Source organism: Suncus etruscus, chromosome 17, assembly GCF_024139225.1.
Source record: "Suncus etruscus isolate mSunEtr1 chromosome 17, mSunEtr1.pri.cur, whole genome shotgun sequence".
Classification (NCBI taxonomy): domain Eukaryota; kingdom Metazoa; phylum Chordata; class Mammalia; order Eulipotyphla; family Soricidae; genus Suncus; species Suncus etruscus.
In genome coordinates this window covers 38,498,118-38,524,610 of record NC_064864.1, presented here as the reverse complement: position 1 = coordinate 38,524,610, position 26,493 = coordinate 38,498,118, and the positions used below count along the sequence as shown (strand labels likewise).

At 39.1% G+C, this 26,493-nt stretch overlaps 1 protein-coding gene and 1 non-coding gene across 2 annotated transcripts in view; one reads left to right on the top strand and one right to left on the bottom strand.

Annotated features, from left to right (window-relative positions):
• The window catches only part of PLCE1 (phospholipase C epsilon 1), a 353,407-nt gene that overhangs the window by 26,829 nt on the left and 300,085 nt on the right, over positions 1-26,493 (bottom strand). Inside the window, exons 20-24 of the mRNA XM_049790786.1 lie at positions 17,835-17,964; positions 7,475-7,596; positions 6,374-6,491; positions 3,481-3,612; positions 1,260-1,550 (exon numbers count right to left, since the gene is read on the bottom strand). Of these exons, the coding sequence (XP_049646743.1) occupies positions 1,260-1,550; positions 3,481-3,612; positions 6,374-6,491; positions 7,475-7,596; positions 17,835-17,964 (793 nt within the window). The remainder of the gene's footprint in view (positions 1-1,259; positions 1,551-3,480; positions 3,613-6,373; positions 6,492-7,474; positions 7,597-17,834; positions 17,965-26,493) is intronic.
• LOC125995238 (U6 spliceosomal RNA) lies at positions 22,136-22,242 on the top strand. Its single transcript, XR_007490791.1, has one exon. It is a non-coding gene; the product is annotated as a U6 spliceosomal RNA (small nuclear RNA).

Sequence of the window (26,493 nt, the reverse complement as noted above, 5' to 3'; positions counted from 1 at the left end):
AACAAATGAAGTGTTTTGGTTTGCTCATAAAAGAAATAGGGATTATAAAGGTATTCCCTTAGGGCTGTTGTAAAGATAAAAGGGATCAAAACTTGGGCATGTGCCTGACATACAATGAACAAGTAGTCACTTTATCTAGGTCTTTAGGGATCAGCAGTTATCAGCTAGGACTACCCATTTGACAGGGAGAGACAAGTATTTCACAAGAAATTCACACACTTGTTTTCTTATGGCAGCTACTCTTCGAATAAGACCATTCGTCTCCATTTCAGTGTAAAATGAAAAGAAAAATAGTTTTAACTTGCATGGTTTTAGAAAAAAAAACCCTAAATTTTGGTTTGTTGGCAGGCCATATCCAATGTTACTCAGGGGTTATTTCTGACTCTGCATGCAAGAGTCCCTCCTAGCTGTACTCAAGGAACCATATGGGAAATCACAAATAAAACTCAGGTCAGCCATGTGCAAGACAGCACCTTATTATTGTATTATCTCTCCAGCAACAACCAAATTACTTTTTTGACTACCAAAACCATACCTGAGCAAGCTAGCTTACAAAAGGTGGTGTCAAGAAATCTCTACCCTTGAAGATCTTTAAAACAAATGGGACACAGCTCTATTCAGAAAGCAGGGTGCTTGCCTTGCATGCTGCACATGGCCCAACTGGGTTAAATTCCTGGCACCACTCATGGTCTCTATAATGCAACTCTGTGCACAGCTAGGTGTGGCACTCTCTCCCCACCCTCTAAAAACAAAACCCAAAACAAAACTAAAAACTAGAGCTATGCTTTAAAAAAAAAAGTGCCTTCATAAAAGGGGGAAGTAACATAAGATCACTGAGAATGGTTTCAAGATTCTTTTCTGTCACCTTAACTCTGAAACATCAAGGGCAATATTAAAAGTCAGATTCTGTTCAAAGGTTGAGAGAGAGGCTTTCATGGTGGAACATACAACTCGCACATGAGAGGCCCTAAGTCTGGCTGCTGGCACAGCCCTGAAGTCCCCAAGCATCACCAGACATGAGTACTGAACTGTCAGGTTTGCAAGTCATTGTGCCCAACACTATTAGGAATAAACCAATAGGAATGAACTATTAGGAATGGCCACTATAAAAAAATTAACTTCTGATCTCTGCCATTTGTATTTTTACTTTCAGTATCACAGAATTGTATTGCTTTACAAAATAAACATGGCTTCATGAAGTATGAGGGGCAAAGGAGAAAAGACAGAATGTGTTCTCTGCCCTGGGCAGCAGCCATTACCATCTGTCTGGTAGTTGAGTGCCACGAGCTGTATCCCATGGAGCCAGAACATGAGGGGGTTGGGGTTGGATGAGTCGATGCGGGTGGCAGCTGGGTATGTCCTCAGCAGCTGGCAGGTGGTATGCTGGATCAATTTCTGAGAATACCTGCGACACAGACGTTTGGCGGCATTTTCATTCAGCGATGAGATATGGTAACATTTGGGAGTTCTAATGATAGCGCTGAGGGATGTGGTTGGGTTGAGGGGGAAAGTAGATTCCTCCCAGGCCTGTCGCATTCCTTCAGAGGAACCTAAACCCCACCCAAGAGATTGGCCTCAGATTAGTGAAGGAAACATTAAATGTTTCAGAAAGAAAAAACCTGAAAAATACCCTAGTAACAATTAATACATTACTCATGAGAAGACAATTAGAATATTATACTTTAGAGTTGTAGTATACTTGAAACAAAAAACTAACTGTTGAATTTTAAAGTAGTATAGCCATATTGATATGAATTAAAAGCTTACAAACCTTTTCCTCAACACTTGACTTTACATTATATAAATATATTTGTATAAAACCCAGCAATAGGGTCTAGAGTGACAATATAGTGGGTAAGGTGCTTGTCTTACACACAGATGACCTGGATTGATCTCAGGTACTGCGCATGGTCCCATGAACACTGCTAAAACCCATGGCACAGACCCCGGGGTAAGCCCTAAGTATTGACAGGTGGGGCCCAGAAACTAATAAAGAAATAGAAAAACAATAATATTTTTACAAGGGTATGAACATCTTGGAGGGCAATGCCTCCAGTACTTGGAGCTATTCCTAGCTCTGTTTTGGTGGTGAGGAGGTATTGTCAAGGAGTTCAGGGGACCATGTGATATTAGGAGCTGAATATAGGTCTTTTACATACAAAGCACGCACCAACTACTTTAAGTTACCTTCAATCTTTTAGAATTGTTTATTACAGAAAGAGGGGGAAGGAGCAACAGTGGCTGGATTCTGTGGCAGAGACATGCCTTGCATACATGTGAGCTCTGGATTCCATCCTCACCACCAAAACAAACAAAAAACTCAAACGAGGATGCAAACCAAGTACTCTTTTAATAAGGAAATGGATAAACAAATGATAGTATATCATCTACGAAATATTATAAGCATGGAGGAGTAGGATACAGAAAATTATGTGAAAAATTATAGCAAGTACTAAAAAAATATAAGTGTGTTCCATTGTATCTCTTTGGGATACCATAAAAAACCATTGTCCTTAGTAAAGCAAAAATCATTTTAATAGGAACCGGAGAGATAATATGGAGGTAGGGCCTTTGCCTTACATGCAGAAGGACGGTAGTTCAAATCCCAGCATCCCATATGGTCCCCGAGCCTGCCAGGGGCAAATTTTGAGCATAGAGCCAGGAGGAACTGCTGAGCGCTGCTGGGTGTGATCCAAAATCCAAAAAAAAAAAAAAAAAAATTATTTTAATAGTGGTTACCATGAAGGGGCAGAACTTGGACATTGAAAACAGAAGGAAGTTGTTTGTTTTTGGATTACACTTGGCAATGCACTGGTCTTACTCCTGGCTCAATATTCAGGGATGTCAGACTCCTGGATTGTATTGAGTACTAGGAACTGACACCAGGTTAGATACATGCAGTGCAAACACCCTTCCTGCTGTATTATCTCTCCAGTCTCAAAAGGAATTTTAAAATTCTGTATTGTTTGAGTCTACATTGATATTATAAGAATCTATTACTTTCATAATATATCAAAGTTAGAAATAAAATGAATATATCTTCTGTACCATAACACATGAAGAGTGTATAAAGTTCCAAGAACCAATGAAATGTTTTAAGTGGCTGTTATTTGCTATAATTTTTGTTGTTAATAATAATTTTTGTGGGGGGTTACTTGTGATGGTTATTGAGGTGGGGGCATAGCATAAAATTCAGGATCATGTAAGACATTTGCTCTACTACTTGAGCCATATCCTTGTCCTCCAGAGTTTAATTCTACACTCCAGTTTTTGCTTTGAACTATACACTGTATTAAGATATCTTCAGTGATATTTTTAGTTATAGCATAAATTTGTAATCTAAAAAGTATGTTCACTCAGATATGAGCAGTCATGAAAATAAAAAGAATAAAAAAGTTAAAAGAAATTCTTAGACAGTAAAGTATCGGCATCATCCAGCATGCAGAATCAAGCAAAGATATTGTCAGAAAGTGACTTTACTTTTTCCAGATGTTTTGTTAAATGATGCTATCTCTCCAGGGCTCATTCTGCCCGGATTGTTGCCAAAAATGGACTTCCTGCTTTTTCTTTCTTTTCCTCTGTTAGAGCCAGATGCATTTAGAGTTGACAGACCTGTTACCATAAAAAGAAAATAAATTAGCCAAAAACTACAAGCAAGAGAACTCAACATTTTCCATTCCTGTTAAAGTTTAACATGAAGTTCTTTTTCACCCTTATGACCTAGTAGTACACAGGACTTATTGGCATCATTAGCACTAGTTAGTAGAAGCACTGAATCTAGTGATATAAAACACTTTTGTCATTGTAGGCCAATGTGAATAACTACATGCTTCTTATAGAATGACCCCCCCCCAAAATAACACACAGATTTTGTAAAACTGCATGAAATAAAACTGCTGCAATTAATACTGAATGATAAAGACCCAATATGTAAAAGGAGTATGATCAGGATTAAATGAGATGACAATTCAATGAGTGTATAGATATGAAAGGTGCTTAGTTTATAGCAATTGTGGTATTTTTACATTTTTCTCAGAAGTAGCTATAACCACAGGGTGCATAAATTTGGACTGGTGAATTTTTGCACTTTATGTTCTGGGCAAATTTTGCTTCATATGGAATGAAGTAATGATAGATTTTTTTTCCAAATAAAACTAATGAGGAATGTGCTTGTTGGCTCCCTACATGTGCTCATTCTAGAGTTCTGATTAGAGGAATCCACCATTGGAGCTGCTTTTTTGACTTTTGGAAATTGTGAATAAATAATCCAATTTTCTTAGTGCAATGGAAAAAACTGTTTTTCCTGACTATTATTTTTTTTTTTTTTGGTTTTTGGGCCACACCCGTTTGACGCTCAGGGGTTACTCCTGGCTATGTGCTCAGAAATCGCCCCTGGCTTGGGGGGACCATATGGGACGCCGGGGGATCGAACCGCGGTCCTTCCTTGGCTAGCGCTTGCAAGGCAGACACCTTACCTCCAGCGCCACCTACCCGGCCCCCTGACTATTATTTTTGTCCTCCATTTCTCACTGCCCCCATATGTGAAACTTGGACTTGGGTGAATACATGTTTGTACTCATTACTAGCACATTTCAAAAGGCTCAGTGATACTTTCTACAATGAAGTAGCACAATGGCTAAGGGGAGTACTCTGGCAACAGTTTAGATTCATAGCTCAATAATATATTAATTGAAGCACACATTTTCAGTGGAAAGTAAATTTATCAGCTTACGTTCTTTGCACTTCTAAAAATGACCATTTTAGGAAAGCTAAAATCCCATCCTTGATCCTAGAAAATTTGATGGAGCTTTGTCTCTAGCTCAGGTATGAATCAAGTACACGCATATCAAGTACAGTATATCAAGGTACAGTCCCTCTACCATTAGACGCAGGGGTCTCAAACTCAATTTACCTGGGGGCCGTAGGAGGCAAAGTCGGGGCGATCCTTGAGTGCAAAGTCAGTAGTAAGCCTTGAACACTGGGGTGTGTGACCCAAACAACTAAAACAAAACAAAACAAAACAAAACAAAAAAAGATTCCTCTAGGGCAGGGCCACAAAATGCTGTATGGAGGAGGGCCGTTTGCAGCCCTCGGGCCGCGAGTTTGAGACCCCTGCATTAGAGCCTTGCCTGTATGCTTTGGGCAACAGTGACTGGTTTACAAATATATAGATCCAATGAAAGACTATAAAACTGCCACTGAAAAAAATACTGGACAGACTCTTGTATTAAAGCTCAATTTGGAAACATGTAGTACTGGCCTGATGCACTGCTCTGAGAAATGAAGAGAAGGCCTTGGACCATGCTGGACCTAAAATCTATTTATTACTCATTTGTCAGTACATAAATTAATAAATTTCCTCTCTAAGTAAAATTGTGTCTTTTGCGAACATGACAGATAAGAAACCCCAAACAAATTTCTTCATCTCTCTTAACTTTGTCTTATTTAAAATTGGGGCTAAAATATCTAAATCATAAGATTATTATTAGTTCAATAAGATAATGTATATAAAATACTTAGCCAAATTTTGGTACTTAAGGGCTTAATATTAGTATATATAATATATATTAATATAGTATTGTGACTATCATACCATCATTATTGTTCACTATTAAAAAAGACACTATGGGATGGTATAAATAGGCAGCAAAGTAAATACTGCTACCATTGCGATTTCTGTAACTGCCACTACAATGTTTAGAAAGTAGTGTAACAATATTTTGCATAATGCAATTTGTTTATTTTAAGAGTATTCACAATATGCTTAGACCAGCGCCGTCGCAGCCATTACCTGCGTTTAAGGGCTGTGGCATGGAAAGGTGACCTGCACCTTCTCACAGGTAACAGGAGAGAGGAGTCCTGAGGATAGGCTTGGACTGGAGCGGTCACCATTACCTACAGCTTGGGAGCTGTGGCGCAGAGATGGGACCTGATTCTTCTCTCAGGTAACGGGAGGGAGGAGACCTGAGGGCAGAGCCAAACCTAGACGACCAATGCCATCATTCCCACTTAGGGCTACACTCCAGAGAAGGGACCTAGCCCCATGCCATAGGTGACTAGGGAGGGCTGAGACCTGAGGGTAGAACACTCTAAGCCACCAAATGTAAAGAAATATGGGTAAACTAAGGAAGACACTAGCAGCTGGGGTTATAGAGAGAAATCCTAGCAAGTTTCCAAGTCCACCAAAACGCATGAGCCTATTAGATGAGGACCTAAAAGTTGCAATGAATGCATAGCAATAGAAATCAAGGAATCACTAGCCAAGAGTATTCACAATGCATGAACAGATAAATGGGACAGTGTTATCTTTTAGGAAGTAGTAAATGGCATATTAATATCTTCAAATGTTTTAGAGAATATTACCATCTCTTACCTGGAAATTTTACTGCTTGGCAGTAGATGACAAGATCAGAAAGCTCTGGTGCAATCTGTCTGCTTTCTTTTTTATTTTGAGGAAGATAAAACTCTTCACCCAGTTCCATGTCATAAACCTATAAATGAAAAATGGCTAAAAATTTACATGGCAGGTACATGCCACCTACTTTCTGAATCCCAGAGCTCTTTATCTGTGCCATGAATATGTTCCACCTTGCTTTATATTCATTAAATTCATATCCTAACACCTTTCACAGAATCAAAGCTTTTTTAGAGCAATGAATGTGCTTCATTCATTCTGCTAGGACTTAAATCAGTTGATCTTGATCTTAAATGTTGAATAGCTGCTGTATATTTGTTGAATGAGTAGATAATGGAACAAAACTCCTATCATAGTTCAAATTTGGGACATAGTTTATTATTATAATTACCTCATAATCTCTAACAGTGTCACCTGAATAATGTCTACAGACTTTCTCAGACTATACTGGAAGGACCAGAAGGATAGAAGTTATGTAACTAATTTATTTTTGTTGTTTCCATCCTGTCAGTGTTTATCTTTTATCATCACCCCAAACATCTTTAAAACCTTTTCAATTTCTTGAATGTACCATGCTTTTTTTTTTTTTTTTTTTTTTTGGTTTTTGGGCCACACCCTGTGACGCTCAGGGGTTACTCCTGGCTATGCACTCAGAAGTTGCTCCTGGCTTCTTGGGGGACCATATGGGACGCCGGGGAATCGAACTGCAGTCCATCCTAGGCTAGCGCAGGCAAGGCAGGCGCCTTACCTCCAGCGCCACCGCCCGGCCCAATGTACCATGCTTTTTTCTTGGTCTACAATGAAGATTTTTCTCCCTTCTTATCTAAATATTCCTTCTCCAATAGCATGCACTTGTCTAGAAAATCTATATGTGTGTTTCTATCATGAAACTACCTACAGAGCTATAGGTGTCCCATATCATTTTTGTTTGATTTTTGGCATCTATGGGAAAGTAAGAAAAAAAGGTGAAGGAAAGGGACAGGGAGGGATTGAAGCCCCATGAGGTACTGACATGAGTACTACAGGATTAATGGAATTTAACAGAAACCAATTACCAACCTTGCCTTTGTTGGAAGCAGAATTATCTGCTTTCTTTATCCTCTTGGGTATTTCTTCACTATATTCAAATTGGAGCTTGTCATTACATGATTTATTTTCAGGTCTGTCATCTAGAATGTTGTCTGAAAATGAGTTGGCAGACTTTAGTGAGCAAGAACCAAATGCTTCTTTTAAGCTCTATGTCTACATCATTGCAAAGATATCCAGATAATTGTGCTAATCTGCAAGACTGAAGCTCTGGCTAAATAAAATATAAATATCCTCTTAATAAAGACACCAGGATTAACAAAGTTGTTCATAGCTGAATTTCAGGCATACAATGTTCCAGCATAAATCCCACCACCAGTTTCTGTGACATGTTACTAAAATAATGGCCTAATAGAATTTTTTTTAATCTGTGAAATGGTATGCTTTCTTTTAATTGAAGCGACTTGTTTACTAGTGTTTTGAACCATATGGTAAAAATAACACTACTTCTAATTAAAGTGTTTTTTCCATACAGAAAGTTGCAATTGTGAAAGCATATTAAAGACACTGAGTCAGGAAGCTCTCAGATCACAGACTCAGGATGGACTTAGTACTTGAAGCACTTTTACATGTTTTAAGCACACTCACCTTAAAAAAAAGTTATTAATTCTTTTAGCATGAGAAATATCAAAATCTGAATTAAAAGGTCATTTGAAAATTTCAGTTATAATTAGAAAGTAATTGATTGAAATCTGTATGCTAAGCATAAAAATATATTTAAAATCATACCATGACAAATAGTCTTCTACTTTGCTATGGTTTTGACACTTCTAATGAAACCAATGTTAAATATGTTCTATGTATATGATGATTATGTTCTGTTAATGTGGAAAACAAAAAGACTCACTTCTCACCCAAAATTTACTATCTCAGTGGGCCACAACATTAATATTAAATATCCTTATATGAAATCAGGGCCATGCAGGCTGTCAAGAAGTAAATGAATAAAATAGTTTTATTATACTCTTATTCAGAGAAATATGCAAGTTCATGCTAATCAGGCATAAGAAACTATAAATAGAAGACTGACATTCATGCAGTTAAAATGCCTGGTTCAAATGGCTTTACCTTCCTGACTGTTAGGAGCAGGAGAAGTAGTAAGGACTTCTGCTATAGAAAAATAGAATAGAGAGAGGAAACAAGTAAGGAAAAGTAAGACAAAAAGCTAGATAAATTAAACTAAGGTATGAAGCAAAGCATATATAACAACTCAGATTACAGAATAAGTGAAATTAGAAATCTTCAATTCATTGGCTTCTTTGTCTATTCAAAGATGCAGTGGCTAGCAACAAAGGGATGGAAATGCTTTCAACATTAACCATGATGCCACCTCATATTCCATGTTTTCATTGACTCATAAAATTTCCACTTATGTCATATAGATAGAAATGTATTAATTTGTTAGAATCATGCAGTCATTGTAAGCAAACATACCTACTAAGATGCTAGTTCATGTTCAAGGTAGTCAAGATAAAATGCAAAGTTGGCAAAACATTTAATGAACATTTAATAAAGTTTAAATATTTATTGAGAATCTATTGACAAAAAAGAACTCCTGAAGAGTCATCTTTAACTTCATTTATTTTTTCCGAAAGTAACTTTATGTTTAGGAAACATAAATACTTCTTTTGTGTGTGTTTTTTTATATTTTTTATTTTTTATTATAAATATATTTTTATTTAAGTAACATGATTATAGTTGGGTTACAGTCACAAACAGAACACCCCCCTTCACCAGTGTAACATTCCCCCTCCCAATGCCTCAGGATTTGTTTTTTTTTTTTATGTAAAAATTTTTTTATTCTTAGTAGGTTCTATATACATGGTATTCAAGTATAATAATGAAGAACTTGACATAATTTAGTACAATATTTCTTTTTTTCTTTATTTACATAAATACTTCTAATAAGGAACTATTAGTTTAATTTTCTCATTTTATGGGGCCGGAGAGATAGCATGGAGGTAAGGTGTTTATCTTGCATGCAGGAGGTCGGTGATTTGAATCCTGGCATCCCATATGGTCCCCTGAGCCTGCCAGGAGCAATTTCTGAGCGTAGAGCCAGGAGTAACCCCTGAGCACTGCCGGATGCGACCCCAAAACCACAAAAAACAAACAAACAAACAAAAAAACTAAAGAAAAGGTCTGTGAAAGTCTTGCAGAAACAAGAATTTTGAGAGCATGTTTATTTCTCCAGGGAGATAGGTAAAGTAATGGGCACAAAGACCCATTACTACAAGAAGTTTTAAAATATTAAGCAACTTCCAATGAAATTGTATTTGGCTCTAACTGTAGAAAAAAATAATGCACAGAGGTGAGCAAGGCACCCCAAACCACATCTAGGGTGTCAGATGGACAGAGTATTTAATAGCAGCAAAAGGAAGCTGAATCAGAACAGTCTTAAACAGGCCTATTTAAAATAAGTCAGAGTGGTCATTCAAAGAACTGTGACATCATCACATGGCGATAGTGGATTAACATCTCAGATAGCACATATTAATGCAAGAAGAGACATTAGCCAAAAACCTTTCATCATACAACTGAGGAAGCCAAGACTAGAGTGTTGGAAGGACATTGCCCAGGTTCTCCTAGTGAACTAGAGCAGACCCCTTTCTATGTATACAGGCTAGTTAAAAAATAGTTTGTATCTATCTTAGAAATTCAGTTAGCATAGGGTTTAAATCCAACATAAATCAGAAAGGCCCTTCTCCTACCAATCCATTCTGTTTTGCATATTGAAACACTTAAAATAATAACAATAATGAGTAAGTAAAGCCATGAACTTTTATTGGTTTAGATTTTGGGTAAAACCTGTTAGTGCAGGGCTGGAGAGATAGCATGGAGGTAAGGCATTTGCCTTGCATGCAAAAGGATGGTGGTTCGAATCCCGGCATCTCATATGGTCCCTTGTGCCTGCCAGGGGTGATTTCTGAGTGTGGAGCCAGATGACCCCTGAGCACTGCCAGGTCTGACCCCAAAACCAAAAAAAAAACCCAAAAACCAAAAAACTTGTTAGTGCTAAGGGCATATCCCTGGTTCTGCTGCTAGAAATCATTCCTAAATGTATGTAGTGAGCCATATGGGATGCTGGGGATTGAACCCAGGATGGATGCCTGCAAGGTAAACACCCTAACCACTCTGACCCAGTCATGACCTTTCTATCTCTCAAAAGTACCTGAAATAAAACCTCAAGAGTGATTTATAATAGAGTGAATTTATCGTCTAGTAGATTAACTTCTTATGGCAGAAAATGCCATCAAGATGGATTAATCTTTAGTGGACTTTTCATTCTTTTATTGTTTTTTATTGGGGCAAACCTGATGCTATGCAGGGATTATTTCCTAGCTCTGTGCTTAGAAACCACTCTTGGCAGGGTTTAGGGACCACATAAGATGCCGAGGAAAGAACCTGGTTTGGTGCATGCAGATGTGATATTGCTCCGGTCTGAGATTTTTCATTTTAGTCAATTAATTTTTTTTTTTTTTTGGTTTTTGGGCCACACCCAGAGTTGCTTAGGAGTTACTCCTGGCTGTCTGCTCAGAAATAGCTCCTGGCAGGAGGCTTGGCAAGCCCACGCCATGCCGGAGGCCTGCTTGGCCAGGCCTAGGGGGGGTGCGGGACTTGGGTAACCCCAGCACCCCTCTGCCGCCTTGCTCCAGATCTCCAGGGCTTCCCCGGGCCACACGCCTGGGCAAGCCGGTGAGTTGGGTCCCTTGGTGGAGCTTGAAGGTACCCTAGGCCTTCCCCCACTATCCATGCGGCTCCTTAGGGAGGGTCTGGGTGGGGCTCTGAACCTCTGGTCTCCCGGCTTCTTGAAGGATCTCTCCTTCCTGGGAGCCGGGAGTCTAGCAGGAGGAGGTTTGGCTGGCACTGGTAATCTCTGTCCAGTCTACATTCTCAAAATCGCGCGGGGGCTATCGCAAGAAACATTAATAGTACTCTCACAAGAAACATTAATAGTACTCTCACAAGAAACATTAATAGTACTCTCACAAGAAACATTAATAGTACTCTCACAAGAAACATTAATAGTACTCTCACAAGAAACATTAATAGTACTCTCACAAGAAACATTAATAGTACTCTCACAAGAAACATTAATAGGGGCCGGGCGGTGGCGCTGGAGGTAAGGTGCCTGCCTTGCCTGCGCTAGCCTAGGACGGACCGCGGTTCGATCCCCCGGCGTCCCATATGGTCCCCCAAGAAGCCAGGAGCAACTTCTGAGCGCATAGCCAGGAGTAACCCCTGAGCGTCACAGGGTGTGGCCCAAAAACCAAAAAAAAAAAAAAAAAAAAAAAAAAGAAACATTAATAGTACTCTCACAAGAAACATTAATAGTACTCTCACAAGAAACATTAATAGTACTCTCACAAGAAACATTAATAGTACTCTCACAAGAAACATTAATAGTACTCTCACAAGAAACATTAATAGTACTCTCACAAGAAACATTAATAGTACTCTCACAAGAAACATTAATAGTACTCACTATCATTGAATTATGTTTTTATGTATGCAGAATGTCCATTTTGTACTCTGCCCTTTTGCATACCCCTTCATAAGTTCATATTTCTCTTTAACTTCTTTATCTCCTATCATCATTACTCCTTTTTTACCCTTTCTAACTTAAGTACTGTTGAGTCCTAATTCACAGACCAAAGTGGTGCCCTAGAGTTGACACCCACCCAACTATTTTAAAAGGCATAAAAATGACGCATATCTTTTCAACATTTTATGGGTGTTTTCTTTGACGGCTATAACTTTTGCTAAATACTTTCTTATACAGTGATGATCCCCCCCCCCATGTTTTTTATCTTCTCTTTGTGAACTGCTCAATATGGAATTTGGTGTGAAAGAATCCCTCAGTTTAATACTTATGTTTGAACCAAGTCATGGGTCTTGTTGGAAATGTTCTTATGCCCCCGTATATCTGATAGCACCACGTGGCTTTATTACTTGTTTGCGTAGGCACACTAACATGGGAAAATACTATACATACCAATAAGTTCTTATCTAATAGAAATGGGAACACACAAATCTTGTGCAATGAGACCTTACACCCTGAACATTGACATAAAGACCTGGCACAGGCCTCAGAAGAATGGGCATTCTCCATTTACCCCTTGATCTACAGAAGACATTTACAAAACATCCAAGGTTGTATATAACATCACCCGGAGGCATTCCTGTACCAGGGACGACCCTACAGCTGCTCTGACATCGATCTACTCAAAAGAGACATCCCTTAACACTGAGAAGACAACAAGAACAATGACCTGCTTACTGGACAGGGCTTGCTGTATTGCCCCTTTATGGTGAGGTTTGTCTATAACATCACCTGGAAGCAATCCTCTACCACGGAAGACCCTACCACTGCTCAGACATCGTCCTGCTCAAAAGATACTTCCCTTAACACTGAGAAGACTTAACAACAACAACCTGCTTACAGGACAGGGCTTTCTGCATTCCCCTTTCATGGTGAGGTGAAACGAGAAGGCACTCCACATCATGACTTCAATGTAGGACATGCAGATTCCAGAATCTTTAATACAGAAACATGAGACCGACAACAGAGACTGTGTGATAAGTGTGTTGGCGCTACGGACAATGTCTTGGAGCGAACAATAACTTTCCTGAGGCCTAGAGCTGGTCTTATGCCAGGAAACTTCAAGGGTAGGATCTCTTTGTATTTAGGCCAAGGCTATTCCTTTCCATGCCTCTCATATTTTGGTGGGCCTATGCAAACAACAATTGCCACTCTAACACCGTTTTTACTGTGCTCCTTTGACTCTAATCCTTAAAACACACCCACTTAAAATTTGAGGTTAACTTAAGCTAATATGCATGTACATGGAAATGTAAAAAATAGTATGCCTCTAATGTTTAAGGAGTTACGTAAGTTTGATGGCTTTAGATTGCCTTGTGTGCTGTTAAGAAATATTATAATGTGCTACAATCTGGGGACTTGAGGGACAAAGTAATTGCACATGGATTCTGTTTTATTTATCTTAACTTTCTTTGGTGAAAGTTCAAAGTTAAGATATCAGCAAGGGGACTTCTTCTGATAATTATGTTATGGGTGATTGTCCTTCCACTGTAACTTTACCTTATCCTCTTTCTTTGCATCTTTTTGTTCTCATATTTCATAATAAAAAATTATAAAACTGAAAAAAAAAAAAAGAAAGTATGAAAGGGAAAAAAAAAATAGCTCCTGGCAGGCACGGGGGTGGGGTGGGGGGTGGGGGGTGGGGGGGACCATATGAGACACTGGGATTCGAACCAACCATCTTTGGTCCTGGATCAGCTGCTTGCAAGGCAAACGCCGCTATGCTATCTCTCCGGGCCCCAAAAGCTTCTTTTAAGAGAAAAAAAAAACATTATGACTAACAGAAATTCGTGAGGAAGAATAAAAAAACCATAAAAAATATTTTCATGACCTTTAAAGAACAGAGTATAAGAAAGTATCTTGAGGGGCTGGAGAGATAGCATGGAGGTAAGGCGTTTGCCTTGTGTGGTTCTAATCCCCGCATCCCATATGGTCCCCCGAGCCTGCCAGGAGCAATTTCTGAGCCTGGATCCAGGAGTGACCCCTGAGCGCTGCCGGGTGTGACCCACAAACAAACAAAAAAAGAAAGTATCTTGAATTCTTTTCATTTTCTTCCTCTTCTTACACCCCTACTAAAGAATCAGGACTTTGGTTATCTGATAGGATTTCAGGTCAATAAATCTGCTTTTAATTACTACTATGTGCCTTAAATATTACTGTGAAAGATTTGTAACTTACTTTGCCCACAATAAAAAAAAATGGGAAAAAAATCTGCTTTTAGATGAAGATATGAGGCAATGAACTATTAATAAGGGTAAATAGTAAGTGGGAAAACATTAGTTTTGTATTTTGTGAGAGGCTAGAATGTAATTTCTGGTAATGATGGAGGGTTATAGAACCAAATATGATTAGAGGAAAATCCTGAAGCATGAAAACAGATACAGGACAAAAAGAGCTTGATTCTACTTGAGAGATAGCATGGAGGTAAGGCATTTGCCTTCCATGCAGAACGGCGGTGGTTCAAATCCCGGCATCCCATATGATCCCCTGTGCCTGCCAGGGGCAACTTCTGAGCATAGAGCTAGGAGTAACCCCTGAGTGCTGCCGGGTGTGACCCAAAAACCAAAACCAAAACCAAAACCAAAAAAAGAGCTTGATTGTCTTTTTTTTAAACTTTATTTATTTATTGATTGGTTGGTTTTTGGGCCACACCCAGCGGTGCTCAGGGGTTACTTTTGGTTTCTGCACTCAGAAATCGCCTCTGGCAGGCTGGGGGACCATATGGGATGTCAGGACACTCCCAGATTGGATGCATGCATGAACCACAAAATGCCCTGCGGCTGTGCTATCTCTCTCTATTAAGATTGTCTTAATGTTAATGGGAAGTGTGAAGATCATCTGATTATTTTTAGCAAAAACAATTGCCTTGGGGCCAGAGAGATAGCACAGCTGTAGGGCCTTTGCTTTGCATGCAGCCGATCTAGGACAGATGGTGGTTCGAATCCTGATATCCCAGATGATCCCCAGTGCCTGCCAGGAACGATTTCTGAGCCAGAGCCGGGAGTAACCCCAGAGTACTGCTGGGATGTGACCCAAAAACAAAACAAAACAACAACAAAATCCCAAAACATTTGCCTTATACAGAAATAACATTCTTAATTTTTTTGGGTGGGGAGGGCATACTTGGTGATGCTCAGGGGTTACTCCTGGTTATGTGCTCAGAAATTGCTCCTGGCTTGGGGGACAATATAGGACATGGGGGGATCGAACCATGGTCTGTCCAAGGCTAGAGCCACCCCTCTGGCCTCCAGAAGTAACATTCTATATATGATTTTATATAAGTGCTTTTACATTTAAAACCTAATCACAATCATGTTTGTAATCAAGGTGTTTAAATAAAGATAGTATTAAAAAAGTTTCTATTTAATTATAGAGCTGTGGCTTACTATGTCATTGCTAATTAAAATTTTGGCACATAATATTTCAACATCAGGGGCCGGAGAGATAGATGCATGGAGGTTAGGTGTTTGCCTTGTATGTAGAAGGACGGTGGTTCGAATTTTGGCATCCCATATGGTCCCCCAAGCCTGCCAGGGGAGATTTCTGAGCGCAAAGACAAGAGTAACCCCTTAGCATTGCCGGGCGTGACCCAAAACCCAATCCCACCACCATGACAAATCCTATTACCAGTGCTCCCAAGGTCCATCATCCCTCACCACACAACTTCCTCTACACACAATCTCATGATGTAGTAGGCACATTAAATTTCCATGGTTTTAGCTTAGATCTTATGTTTCCATTGTTGAATCTATGCTTTGAATTTATGTACCACTTTCTCACATCATCAATGTAACCTAAGTTCAGACCCATTACTTTCCTTTTTCACTTCTGCTTTGATTGCTTTTCTCCTCCCTACTCTCTGGGTTCAAGAATCTAGGCATTTGCCCTTTTTTTGGCCACACCCACACCCAGTGATGCTCAGGGGTTACTCCTGGCTATGCGCTCAGAAGTCGCTCCTGGCTTGGGGGACCATATGGGACGCCAGGGGATCGAACCACGGTCCATCTAAGGCTAGCGCAGGCAAGGCAGGCACCTTACCTCTAGCGCCACCGCCCGGCCCCAGACATCTAGGTTTATTTCATATCTTAGTTATTGTACTCATTGCAGCAATGAACAAATGGTGTGCATATGTCCTTTTGAATGTCTTTCATCCTTGGGATAGATACCCAAAATCCAAAAAGTAGAATTGCTGAGTCATCTGGCAGCTTAAGTATAAGTTTATGGAGGACTCTCCATTCCATTTCCACAGGGCTTGAACCAGACAACATTCCCACCACCAGTAGATGAGAGTTCTTTTTCACTACATCACTTTCAGCACAGATTGTTCTTCCTATTTTTGATATGTACCATTCTCATTGGTGTGAGATGATGTCTTGACTTGGATTTCCTTAATGATTAATGATGCTTATCACTTTTTCTTGTGCCTATTAGAGATATCTCTTTATCTTTCTTTGAGAAGTGCTTTTCATCTCCTTTTCCCATTTTTTGATCTTTGGTAATATTTTACATATCCTGGATATCAAGCCTTTATATGAAGTGTTGAATAAAAATGTTTTCCCTTCAGTTTTAGTATATCTTCCTTCCTTCCTTCCTTCCTTCCTTCCTTCCTTTCTTCCTTCCTTCCTTCCTTCCTTCCTTCCTTCCTTCCTTCCTTCCTTCCTTCCTTCCTTCCTTCCTTCCTTCCTTCCTTCCTTCCTTCCTTCCTTCCTTCCTTCCTCTCTCTCTCTCTCTCTCTCTCTCTCTCTCTCTCTCTCTTTCTTTCTTTCTTTCTTTCTTTCTTTCTTTCTTTCTTTCTTTCTTTCTTTCTTTCTTTCTTTCTTTCTTTCTTTCTTTCTTTTCTTCTTTTAAGTAAAATTTGGTTTTATTTGCAAATTCTGAAGAAGGAAATGGAGAAGATAAGAAAGAGAGAGAGTAATGTACTCATAGACTGTGGGCTTTTCAAATGGTGGAGAGAGCCTTGGTATATAACTTAGCATAAATACAGAAAAATATGTGAATATTTTATATTTGCCATAAGTTATCACTAGTGTTTTATTTCTCTGGTGGGACCAGAAAAAAAGTAGTATGAGAATCTGTGGAAGCTGTATAATGATTCTTTTTCTAAACTCTAGAAAACAGGATTAACAGCCCTGAAAAGTGAGAGCAGAAAGAAAAGGATGGCAATGCTATTAATTACAGATTAATTGCAGAGAGTGATGATTAAGCCAGTCAACCAATCCAGCAACATAATCATTTATTCTAGAAATGGGAAGAGTTAACATAGTCTTCTCTGCTATAATTCCACTTCTTTTAGAAATCCATTTAGGAGTTACTTCAGTATTTTTTCTCACTTCCTCCTCTTCTTTCCTTGAGTGATGGATGTAGAAATTACAGAATCCCTTTCTTTGTCTGATTCCTCTTGCTAAGGTTTTAAAAACTCAGGGCCGGTGAGGTGTCTGCCTTGCAAGCGCTAGCCAAGGAGGACCGCGGTTCGATCCCCCGGAGTCCCATATGGTCCCCCCAAGCCAGGGGCGATTTCTGAGCACTTAGCCAGGAGTAATCCCTGACCATCAAAAGGGTGTGCCCCCCCAAAAAAAAACCCTTGGATAATATCACAACAACCTGCATTGTTGATCTACGAAGTGGCAGGTTTATATACATAAAAGTACAGATACACACACAACCCCAACAAAAATCATCCACAAGCATTTCCCAGGGCACAGCCTGGGTTTGTCTTTTTATTTCACTTACCATCAGAGAGGGATTCATAGTCATAATCATATTCATCCTCTTCCTCTTCTTCTTCCTCATTATTAGCAGGTGAAGGGTTGGTATTCCCACCATTATAAGCCTGAGATTGCATGGAAGCTAATTGATGAGCCTATATGATATTAATAAAGATAGTAGATGATAAGTTTCTTGATTTTCATTTACAGTTTTAAAAATATCACTGAACAAAAAAAAGTGGTATGTTTAGGGCTGGAGAGATAGCACAGTGGTAGGGCATTTGCCTTGCATGTGGCCAAAACAGGACAGCCCTGGTTCAATTCCTGGTATCCCATGTGGTCCCCAAGCCTGCCAGGGGCAATTTCTGAGCACAGAGCCAGGAATAACCTCTGAGCACTTCCAGGTGTGACCCAAACACAAACAAAACAAAACAAAAAAGTGGTATGTTTAGATATATTTGAGAAATAAAACTAAGTCCTGATTTATTTAAAGTATAATGTCCTTATGATCATTAAATTAATATCTCTATAGGAGGAATTCTGGAGCTTTAGAAATAATCATAAGGAAACTATGTGCAATGCTCAGAAACTCTAGTTCTCCAGGATAAACTATAAAAGGAAATGCTAAGTTTCTAGTAGAGATAGATAAAAGCACAGAATTTTGGGACTGGAGAGATAGCATGGAGGTAGGGAGTTTGCCTTGCATGCAGAAGAACGGTGGAATCCTGGCACCCATATGGTCCCCCGTGCCTGCCAGGAGCGATTTCTGAGCATAGAGCCAGAAGTAACCCCTGAGTGCTGCCGGGTGTGACCCAAAAACAAAAAACGCAAAAAAACAAAACAAAAAAAAATTAGGGCTGAAGAACATGATAGTTGAAATAAAAACCTCACCACTGTTTCACCAGCAGATTAACAGATACTGACAATAGACTCAGCAATGTAGAAGATGAACTACATAGCACTTCTATAAAACAGAAGAGCCTAAAAAACCTCCTCAAATAAAACAAAAATATAACAATAGAACTCTGGGATAAACTCAATAGAAACAACATAAGAATCATTGGGGTGCCAGAGACTCAGGAAGAAAACTCCAATGAAGTATCACCAGTCAAGGACATTATTGCTGAGCAATTCCTGGAATTAAAGAGTACATGAAACCACATCCTCAATACCACTAGGGTACCAGCTAAAAGAGATAGAAAGAACAGAACTCAAGACACATAAGAGTCACAATGATGAATAAAACAGATAGGGATGGAATACTAAAAGCAGCATAATCAGAAAGGGAAATTATATACAAAGAGGCATCATTAAGATTTACAGCATATTTATCATAAGCAACTCTGATGGCCCAAAGGCATTGGTGGGATACAGTGACAAACCTCAAAATAATGACTGCTTCTCCAATAATACTTCACCCAGACCTACTTTCATTCAGGTTTGAAGGAAGTAAACAGAGCCTCACATATAAACAACAGGTTACAAACTTTCCAGACTCAAAATCAACCTTAAAATAAGAAATAAAGGGCCAATTTTTTTTTAATTTTTTTTTTATTTAAACACCTTGATTACATACATGATTGTGTTTGGGTTTCAGTCATAAAAGGAACACCACCCATCACCAGTGCAACATTCCCATCACCCAAGTCCCAAATCTCCCTCCTCCCCCCCCAACCCCCGCCTGTACCCTAAACAGGCTCTACATTTCCCTCATACATTCTCAATATTAGGACAGTTCAAAATGTAGTTATTTCTCTAACTAAACTCATCACTCTTTGTGGTGAGCTTCCTGAGGTGAGCTGGAACTTCCAGCTCTTTTCTCTTTTGTGTCTGAAAATTATTATTACAAGGGTGTCTTTCATTTTTCTTAAAACCCATAGATGAGTGAGACCATTCTGCGTTTTTCTCTCTCTCTCTGACTTATTTCACTCAGCATAATAGATTCCATGTACATCCATGTATAGGAAAATTTCATGACTTCATCTCTCCTGACAGCTGCATAATATTCCATTGTGTATATGTACCACAGTTTCTTTAGCCATTCGTCTGTTGAAGGGCATCTTGGTTGTTTCCAGAGTCTTGCTATGGTAAATAGAGCTGCAATGAACATAGGTGTAAGGAAGGGGTTTTTGTATTGTATTTTTGTGTTCCTAGGGTATATTCCTAGGAGTGGTATAGCTGTATCGTATGGGAGCTCGATTTCCAGTTTTTGGAGGAATCTCCATATCGCTTTCCATAAAGGTTGAACTCGACAGCATTCCCACCAGCAGTGGATAAGAGTTCCTTTCTCTCCACATCCCCGCCAACACTGTTTATTCTCATTCTTTGTGATGTGTGCCATTCTCTGGGGTGTGAGGTGGTATCTCATCGTTGTTTTGATTTGCATCTCCCTGATGATTAGTGATGTGGAACATTTTTTCATGTGTCTTTTGGCCATGCGTATTTCTTCTTTGTCAAAGTGTCTGTTCATTTCTTCTCCCCATTTTTTGATGGGGTTAGATGTTTTTTTCTTGTAAAGTTCTGTCAGTGCCTTGTATATTTTGGAGATTAGCCCCTTATCTGATGGGTATTGGGTGAATAGTTTCTCCCACTCAGTGGGTGGCTCTTGTATCCTGGGCACTATTTCCTTTGAGGTGCAGAAGCTTCTCAGCTTAATATATTCCCATCTGTTAATCTCTGCTTTCACTTGCTTGGAGAGTGCAGTTTCCTCCTTGAAGATGCCTGTAATGTCCTGGAGTGTTTTGCCTATGTGCTGTTCTATATATCTTATGGTTTTGGGGCTGATATCGAGGTCTTTAATCCATTTGGATTTTACCTTTGTACATGATGTTAGCTGGGGGTCTAAGTTTAATTTTTTGCAAGTGGCTATCCAATTGTGCCAACACCACTTGTTGAAGAGGCTTTCCCTGCTCCATTTAGGATTTCCTGCTCCTTTATCAAAAATTAGATGGTTGTATCTCTGGGGAACATTTTCTGAGTATTCAAGCCTATTCCACTGATCTGAGGACCTATCCTTATTCCAATACCATGCTGTTTTGATAACTGTTGCTTTGTAGTACAGTTTAAAGTTGGGAAAAGTAATTCCTCCCATATTCTTTTTCCCAATGATTGCTTTAGCTATTCGAGGGTGTTTATTGTTCCAAATAAATTTCAAAAGTGTCTGATCCACTTCTTTGAAGAATGTCATGGGTATATAAAGGGCCAATTTTAAGGCAAGTCAGACCCCACAAACAAATCAGACTTCTACCAAAAATGGACATAAAATTTCATGGAAATCATCTCTCTTAACGTCAGTGGACTAAATGCACCAATTAGGAGACACAGAATGGCAAAATGAATCAAAATGCTGAGTCCAACATATTGCTGCCTGCAAGAAACACATCTGAATAGTCAGAGCAAACACAGACTCAAAGTCAAAGATTGGAGGACAATCATTCAAGCAAAAAACTCCCTTAAAAAGGCTGGTGTGGGGAGCCGAAGAATAGCATTTGCCTTGCATGCAAAAGGACGGTAGTTTGAATCTCGGCATCCCATATGGTCCCCTGAGCCTGCCAGGATCAATTTCTGAGCATAGAGCCAGGAGTAACCCCTTAGAGCTGCTAGATGTGACCCTCCCAACACTCCCCACCCCAAAGGCTGCTGTGGCTATACTAATATTTGACAACACAAACTTTAAGCTTAAAAAGGTTATAAGAGACAGAGATGAACATTTCTTAATAATCAAGAAATATGTACAACATGAGCAAATCACACCCCTAAATACATATATGCACCCAACAGGGGGCCAGCAAAACATTTAAAACAATTGCTGATAAATTTGAAGAAAGTCATCAATAACAACACAATAATAGTGAAGACTTCAACACTTCTCTGTCACCCCTTGATATGTTAACCTGGCTAAAATTCAACAAAGATATACTGTCTCTGAGGGAAGAAGTCAAAGAGTGTAACTTAGTAGATATGTATAGGTCTCTCCATCCTCCAAAAGCTGAATATACTTTCTTTTCCAATGTACATGGGACTTTCTCCAAAAGAGATCACATGCTGGGCTACAAAATATACTTCCATAAAATCAAGAGAACATAAATTGTATCAACTACCTTCTCAGATCATCATGCAATAAAATTAGAAGTGAATTACAGACACAGACAAAGAACTTTAACACATGAAAATTTACAATTCACTACTAAACAGCCAGTGGGTAGAGACGAAATCAAAAAAGAAATTAAAAAGATTCCTGGAAATAAATGAGAATGTATACACCAATTATCAGAATTTGTAGGACATACAAAAAGGACAACAAAAGTGGTATTAAGAGAAAAATTTGTGCTCGCTTCGGCAGCACATATACAAAAATTGGAACGATACAGAGAAGATTAGCATGGCCCCTGCGCAAGGATGACACGCAAATTCGTGAAGCGTTCCATATTTTTAATCTGAAAGATCAACGAAAGCAGAAGTTGGTTCTTTGAAAAAATAAACAAGATTGATAGACCACTGGCAAACCTAACAAAGAAAGAGAGAGAGAGAAACTTGATAACTCGTATCAGGAATGAAAAAGGAGAGATCCCTACTGATATGACAGAGATTCAAAGGGTAATCAGAAACTACTTTGAAAAACTCTACACCACTAAAAATGAGAACCTGGAAGAAATGGATAAATTCTTGGACTCATAATCTTCCACGGTTGAAGGAAGAGGATGTAGCATATCTAAACACCCCCATCACCATTGATGAAATTAAAACAGTAATCAAATGTCTGCACAAAAACAAAAGCCCAGGTCCAGATGGATTCACTAATGAATTCTATCAAACTTTCCAAGAGTAACTACTGCCAATCTTGGCAAGACTCTTTCATGAAATTGAACAAACAGAAACACTTCCAAATAGCTTTTATGAAGCCAACATCACCTTGATACCTAAACCAAACAGAGATGCTACCAAAAAAGAAAATTACAGACCAATATCACTGATGAATGCAGATGCAAAGATCCTCAACAAAATCCTGGCAAATAGGATTCAATGCCTCGTTAAAAAGATCATCCACTACGATCAAGTAGGTTTCATCCCAGGAATGCAAGGCTGGTTTAACATCCGTAAATCTATCAACATAATACACAACATCAATAACAAGAAAAATAAAAACCACATGATCATATCAATAGATGCAGAGAAAGCATTTGATAAGGTCCAACACCCATTCTTGATCAAAACTCTCAGCAAGATGGGAATGGAGGGAACCTTTCTCAATATAGTTAAGGCCATCTACCACAAGCCAGTGGCAAATACTATCCTCAATGGAGAAAAACTAAAAGCCTTCCCTCTAAATTCTGGCACAAGACAAGGCTGTCCTCTCTCACCACTCCTATTCAACATAGCACTGGAAGTACTTGCTATAGCGATTAGACAAGAAAAGGATATCAAGGGAATCCAGATAGGAAAGGAAGAAGTCAAGCTCTCACTGTTTGCAGATGACATGATACTCTACTTAGAAAACCCTAAAGACTCTATCAAAAAGCTTCTAGAAACAATAGACTCATATAGCAAGGTGGCAGGCTACAAAATTAACACATAAAAATCAATGGCCTTTCTATACACCAATAGTAATAAGGATGAAATGGACATTAAGAAAACAACCCCATTCACAATAGTGCCACACAAACTCAAATATCTTGGAATCAACTTGACTAAATATGTGAAGGACCTATACAAGGAAAAGTATAAAACTCTGCTCCAAGAAATAAGAGAGGACACATGGAAATGGAAACGCATACCCTGCTCATGGATTGGCAGGATTAACATCATCAAAATGGCAATACTCCCCAAGGCATTATACACATTTAATGCAATCCCTCTAAAGATACCCATGACATTCTTCAAAGAAGTGGATCAGACACTTTTGAAATTCATTTGGAACAATAAACACCCTCGAATAGCTAAAGCAATCATTGGGAAAAAGAATATGGGAGGAATTACTTTCCCCAACTTTAAACTGTACTACAAAGCAACATTTATCAAAACAGCATGGTATTGGAATAAGGACAGGTCCTCAGATCAGTGGAATAGGCTTGAATACTCAGAAAATGTTCCCCAGACATACAACCACCTAATTTTTGATAAAGGAGCAGAAAATCCTAAATGGAGCAGGGAAAGCCTCTTCAACAAGTGGTGTTGGCACAATTGGATAGCCACTTGCAAAAAATTGAACTTAGACCCCCAGCTAACATCATGTACGAAGGTAAAATCCAAATGGATTAAAGACCTCGATATCAGCCCCAAAACCATAAGATATATAGAACAGCACATAGGCAAAACACTCCAGGACATTACAGGCATCTTCAAGGAGGAAACTGCACTCTCCAAGCAAGTGAAAGCAGAGATTAACAGATGGGAATATATTAAGCTGAGAAGCTTCTGCACCTCAAAGGAAATAGTGCCCAGGATACAAGAGCCACCTACTGCGTGGGAGAAACTATTCACCCAATACCCATCAGATAAGGGGCTAATCTCCAAAATATACAAGGCACTGACAGAACTTTACAAGAAAAAAACATCTAACCCCATCAAAAAATGGGGAGAAGAATGAACAGACACTTTGACAAAGAAGAAATACACATGGCCAAAAGACACATGAAAAAATGTTCCACATCACTAATCATCAGGGAGATGCAAATCAAAACAATGATGAGATACCACCTCACACCCCAGAGAATGGCACACATCACAAAGAATGAGAATAAACAGTGTTGGCGGGGATGTGGAGAGAAAGGAACTCTTATCCACTGCTGGTGGGAATGCCGTCTAGTTCAACCTTTATGGAAAGCGATATGGAGATTCCTCCAAAAACTGGAAATCGAGCTCCCATACGATCCAGCTATACCACTCCTAGGAATATACCCTAGGAACACAAAAATACAATACAAAAACCCCTTCCTTACACCTATATTCATTGCAGCACTATTTACCATAGCAAGACTCTGGAAACAACCAAGATGCCCTTCAACAGACGAATGGCTAAAGAAACTGTGGTACATATACACAATGGAATATTATGCAGCTGTCAGGAGAGATGAAGTCATGAAATTTTCCTATACATGGATGTACATGGAATCTATTATGCTGAGTGAAATAAGTCAGAGAGAGAGAGAAAAACGCAGAATGGTCTCACTCATCTATGGGTTTTAAGAAAAATGAAAGACACCCTTGTAATAATAATTTTCAGACACAAAAGAGAAAAGAGCTGGAAGTTCCAGCTCACCTCAGGAAGCTCACCACAAAGAGTGATGAGTTTAGTTAGGGAAATAACTACATTTTGAACTGTCCTAATAACGAGAATGTATGAGGAAAATGGAGAGCCTGTCTAGAGTACAGGCGGGGGTCGGGTGGGGAGAAGGGAGACTTGGGACATTGGTGATGGGAATGTTGCACTGGTGATGGGTGGTGTTCTTTACATGACTGAAACCCAAACACAATCATGTATGTAATTAATGTGTTTAAATAAATTAAAAAAAAATAAAAAAATAAAAAGTAAAAAAAAAAAAGAGAAAAATTTGGGGCCAGTGAGGTGGCGCTAGAGGTAAGGTTTCTGCCTTGCAAGCGCTAGCCAAGGAAAGGACCATGGTTCGATCTCCTGAGGTCCCATATGGTCCCCCCAAGCCAGGGGCAATTTCTGAGTGCGTAGCCAGGAGTAACCCCTGAGCATCAAATGGGTGTGGCCCGAAAAACCAAAAAAAAAAAAAAAAAAGAGAGAGAGAGAAAAATTTATAGCTTTTTAAGCCTTCATCAGAATGGAAGAAAGAGCCCACATAAATAACTTAATGGCATAGCTTAAAATGTTGTAAGATGGCTGATCCGATGGCAGTGGTTTATCAGAACTTATTAACGTTAGTATCACAAAAGTAGATATATAACCCCACACACACAGGTCAATTTGACTGGCTTAAAAAAAACGTTGTAGGGGCCGGTGAGGTGGGGCTAGAGGTAAGGTGTCTGCCTTGCAAGCGCTAGCCAAGGAAGGACCACGGTTTGATCCCCTGGCATCCCATATGGTTCCCCAAAGCCAGGGGCAATTTCTGAGCACTTAGCCAGGAGTAACCCCTGAGCATCAAACTGGTGTGGCCGAAAAAAACAAACAAAAAAAATGTTGTAAGGTGACGAATGAACAAAATGAACTAAAAATAAACAGATGAAAGAAAAGAACCAAGTTCACAGCAGAAATGAATGAACTGGAAACTCCTCCCCCAAAACAATCCAAAAGATCAGTGAAAGCAAGAGTGTTTTTTAGAAAAAATTAACAAGATTGATAAACTACTAGTTGGACTCACAAAAGAAAGGAGAGAGAAATTTAATAAACCAAATTAGAAATGAAAAGCAGGAAGTTACTACAAATACTGCAGAAATTATTTTGAGAGATGTTATGTCACAAAATGAGAGAACCTGAAAGAAATGGATAAGTTCTTAAGACTCCTATTTCCTTCCAATGTAGAACCAAGAATGACGTGGAATATCTGAACAGACCTATCACTATTTGAGAAATTGAAATGGTAATCAAAAGTCTTCAAAATGAAAATAAAATAAAAATAAAAGCCCAGGCTCAAATGGACTCACTAGTAAGTTCTTTCAAGCCTTTCAAGAGACCCTATTGTCAATCCTTTTCAGTTCTTACAGGAAACTGAGGAAACAGA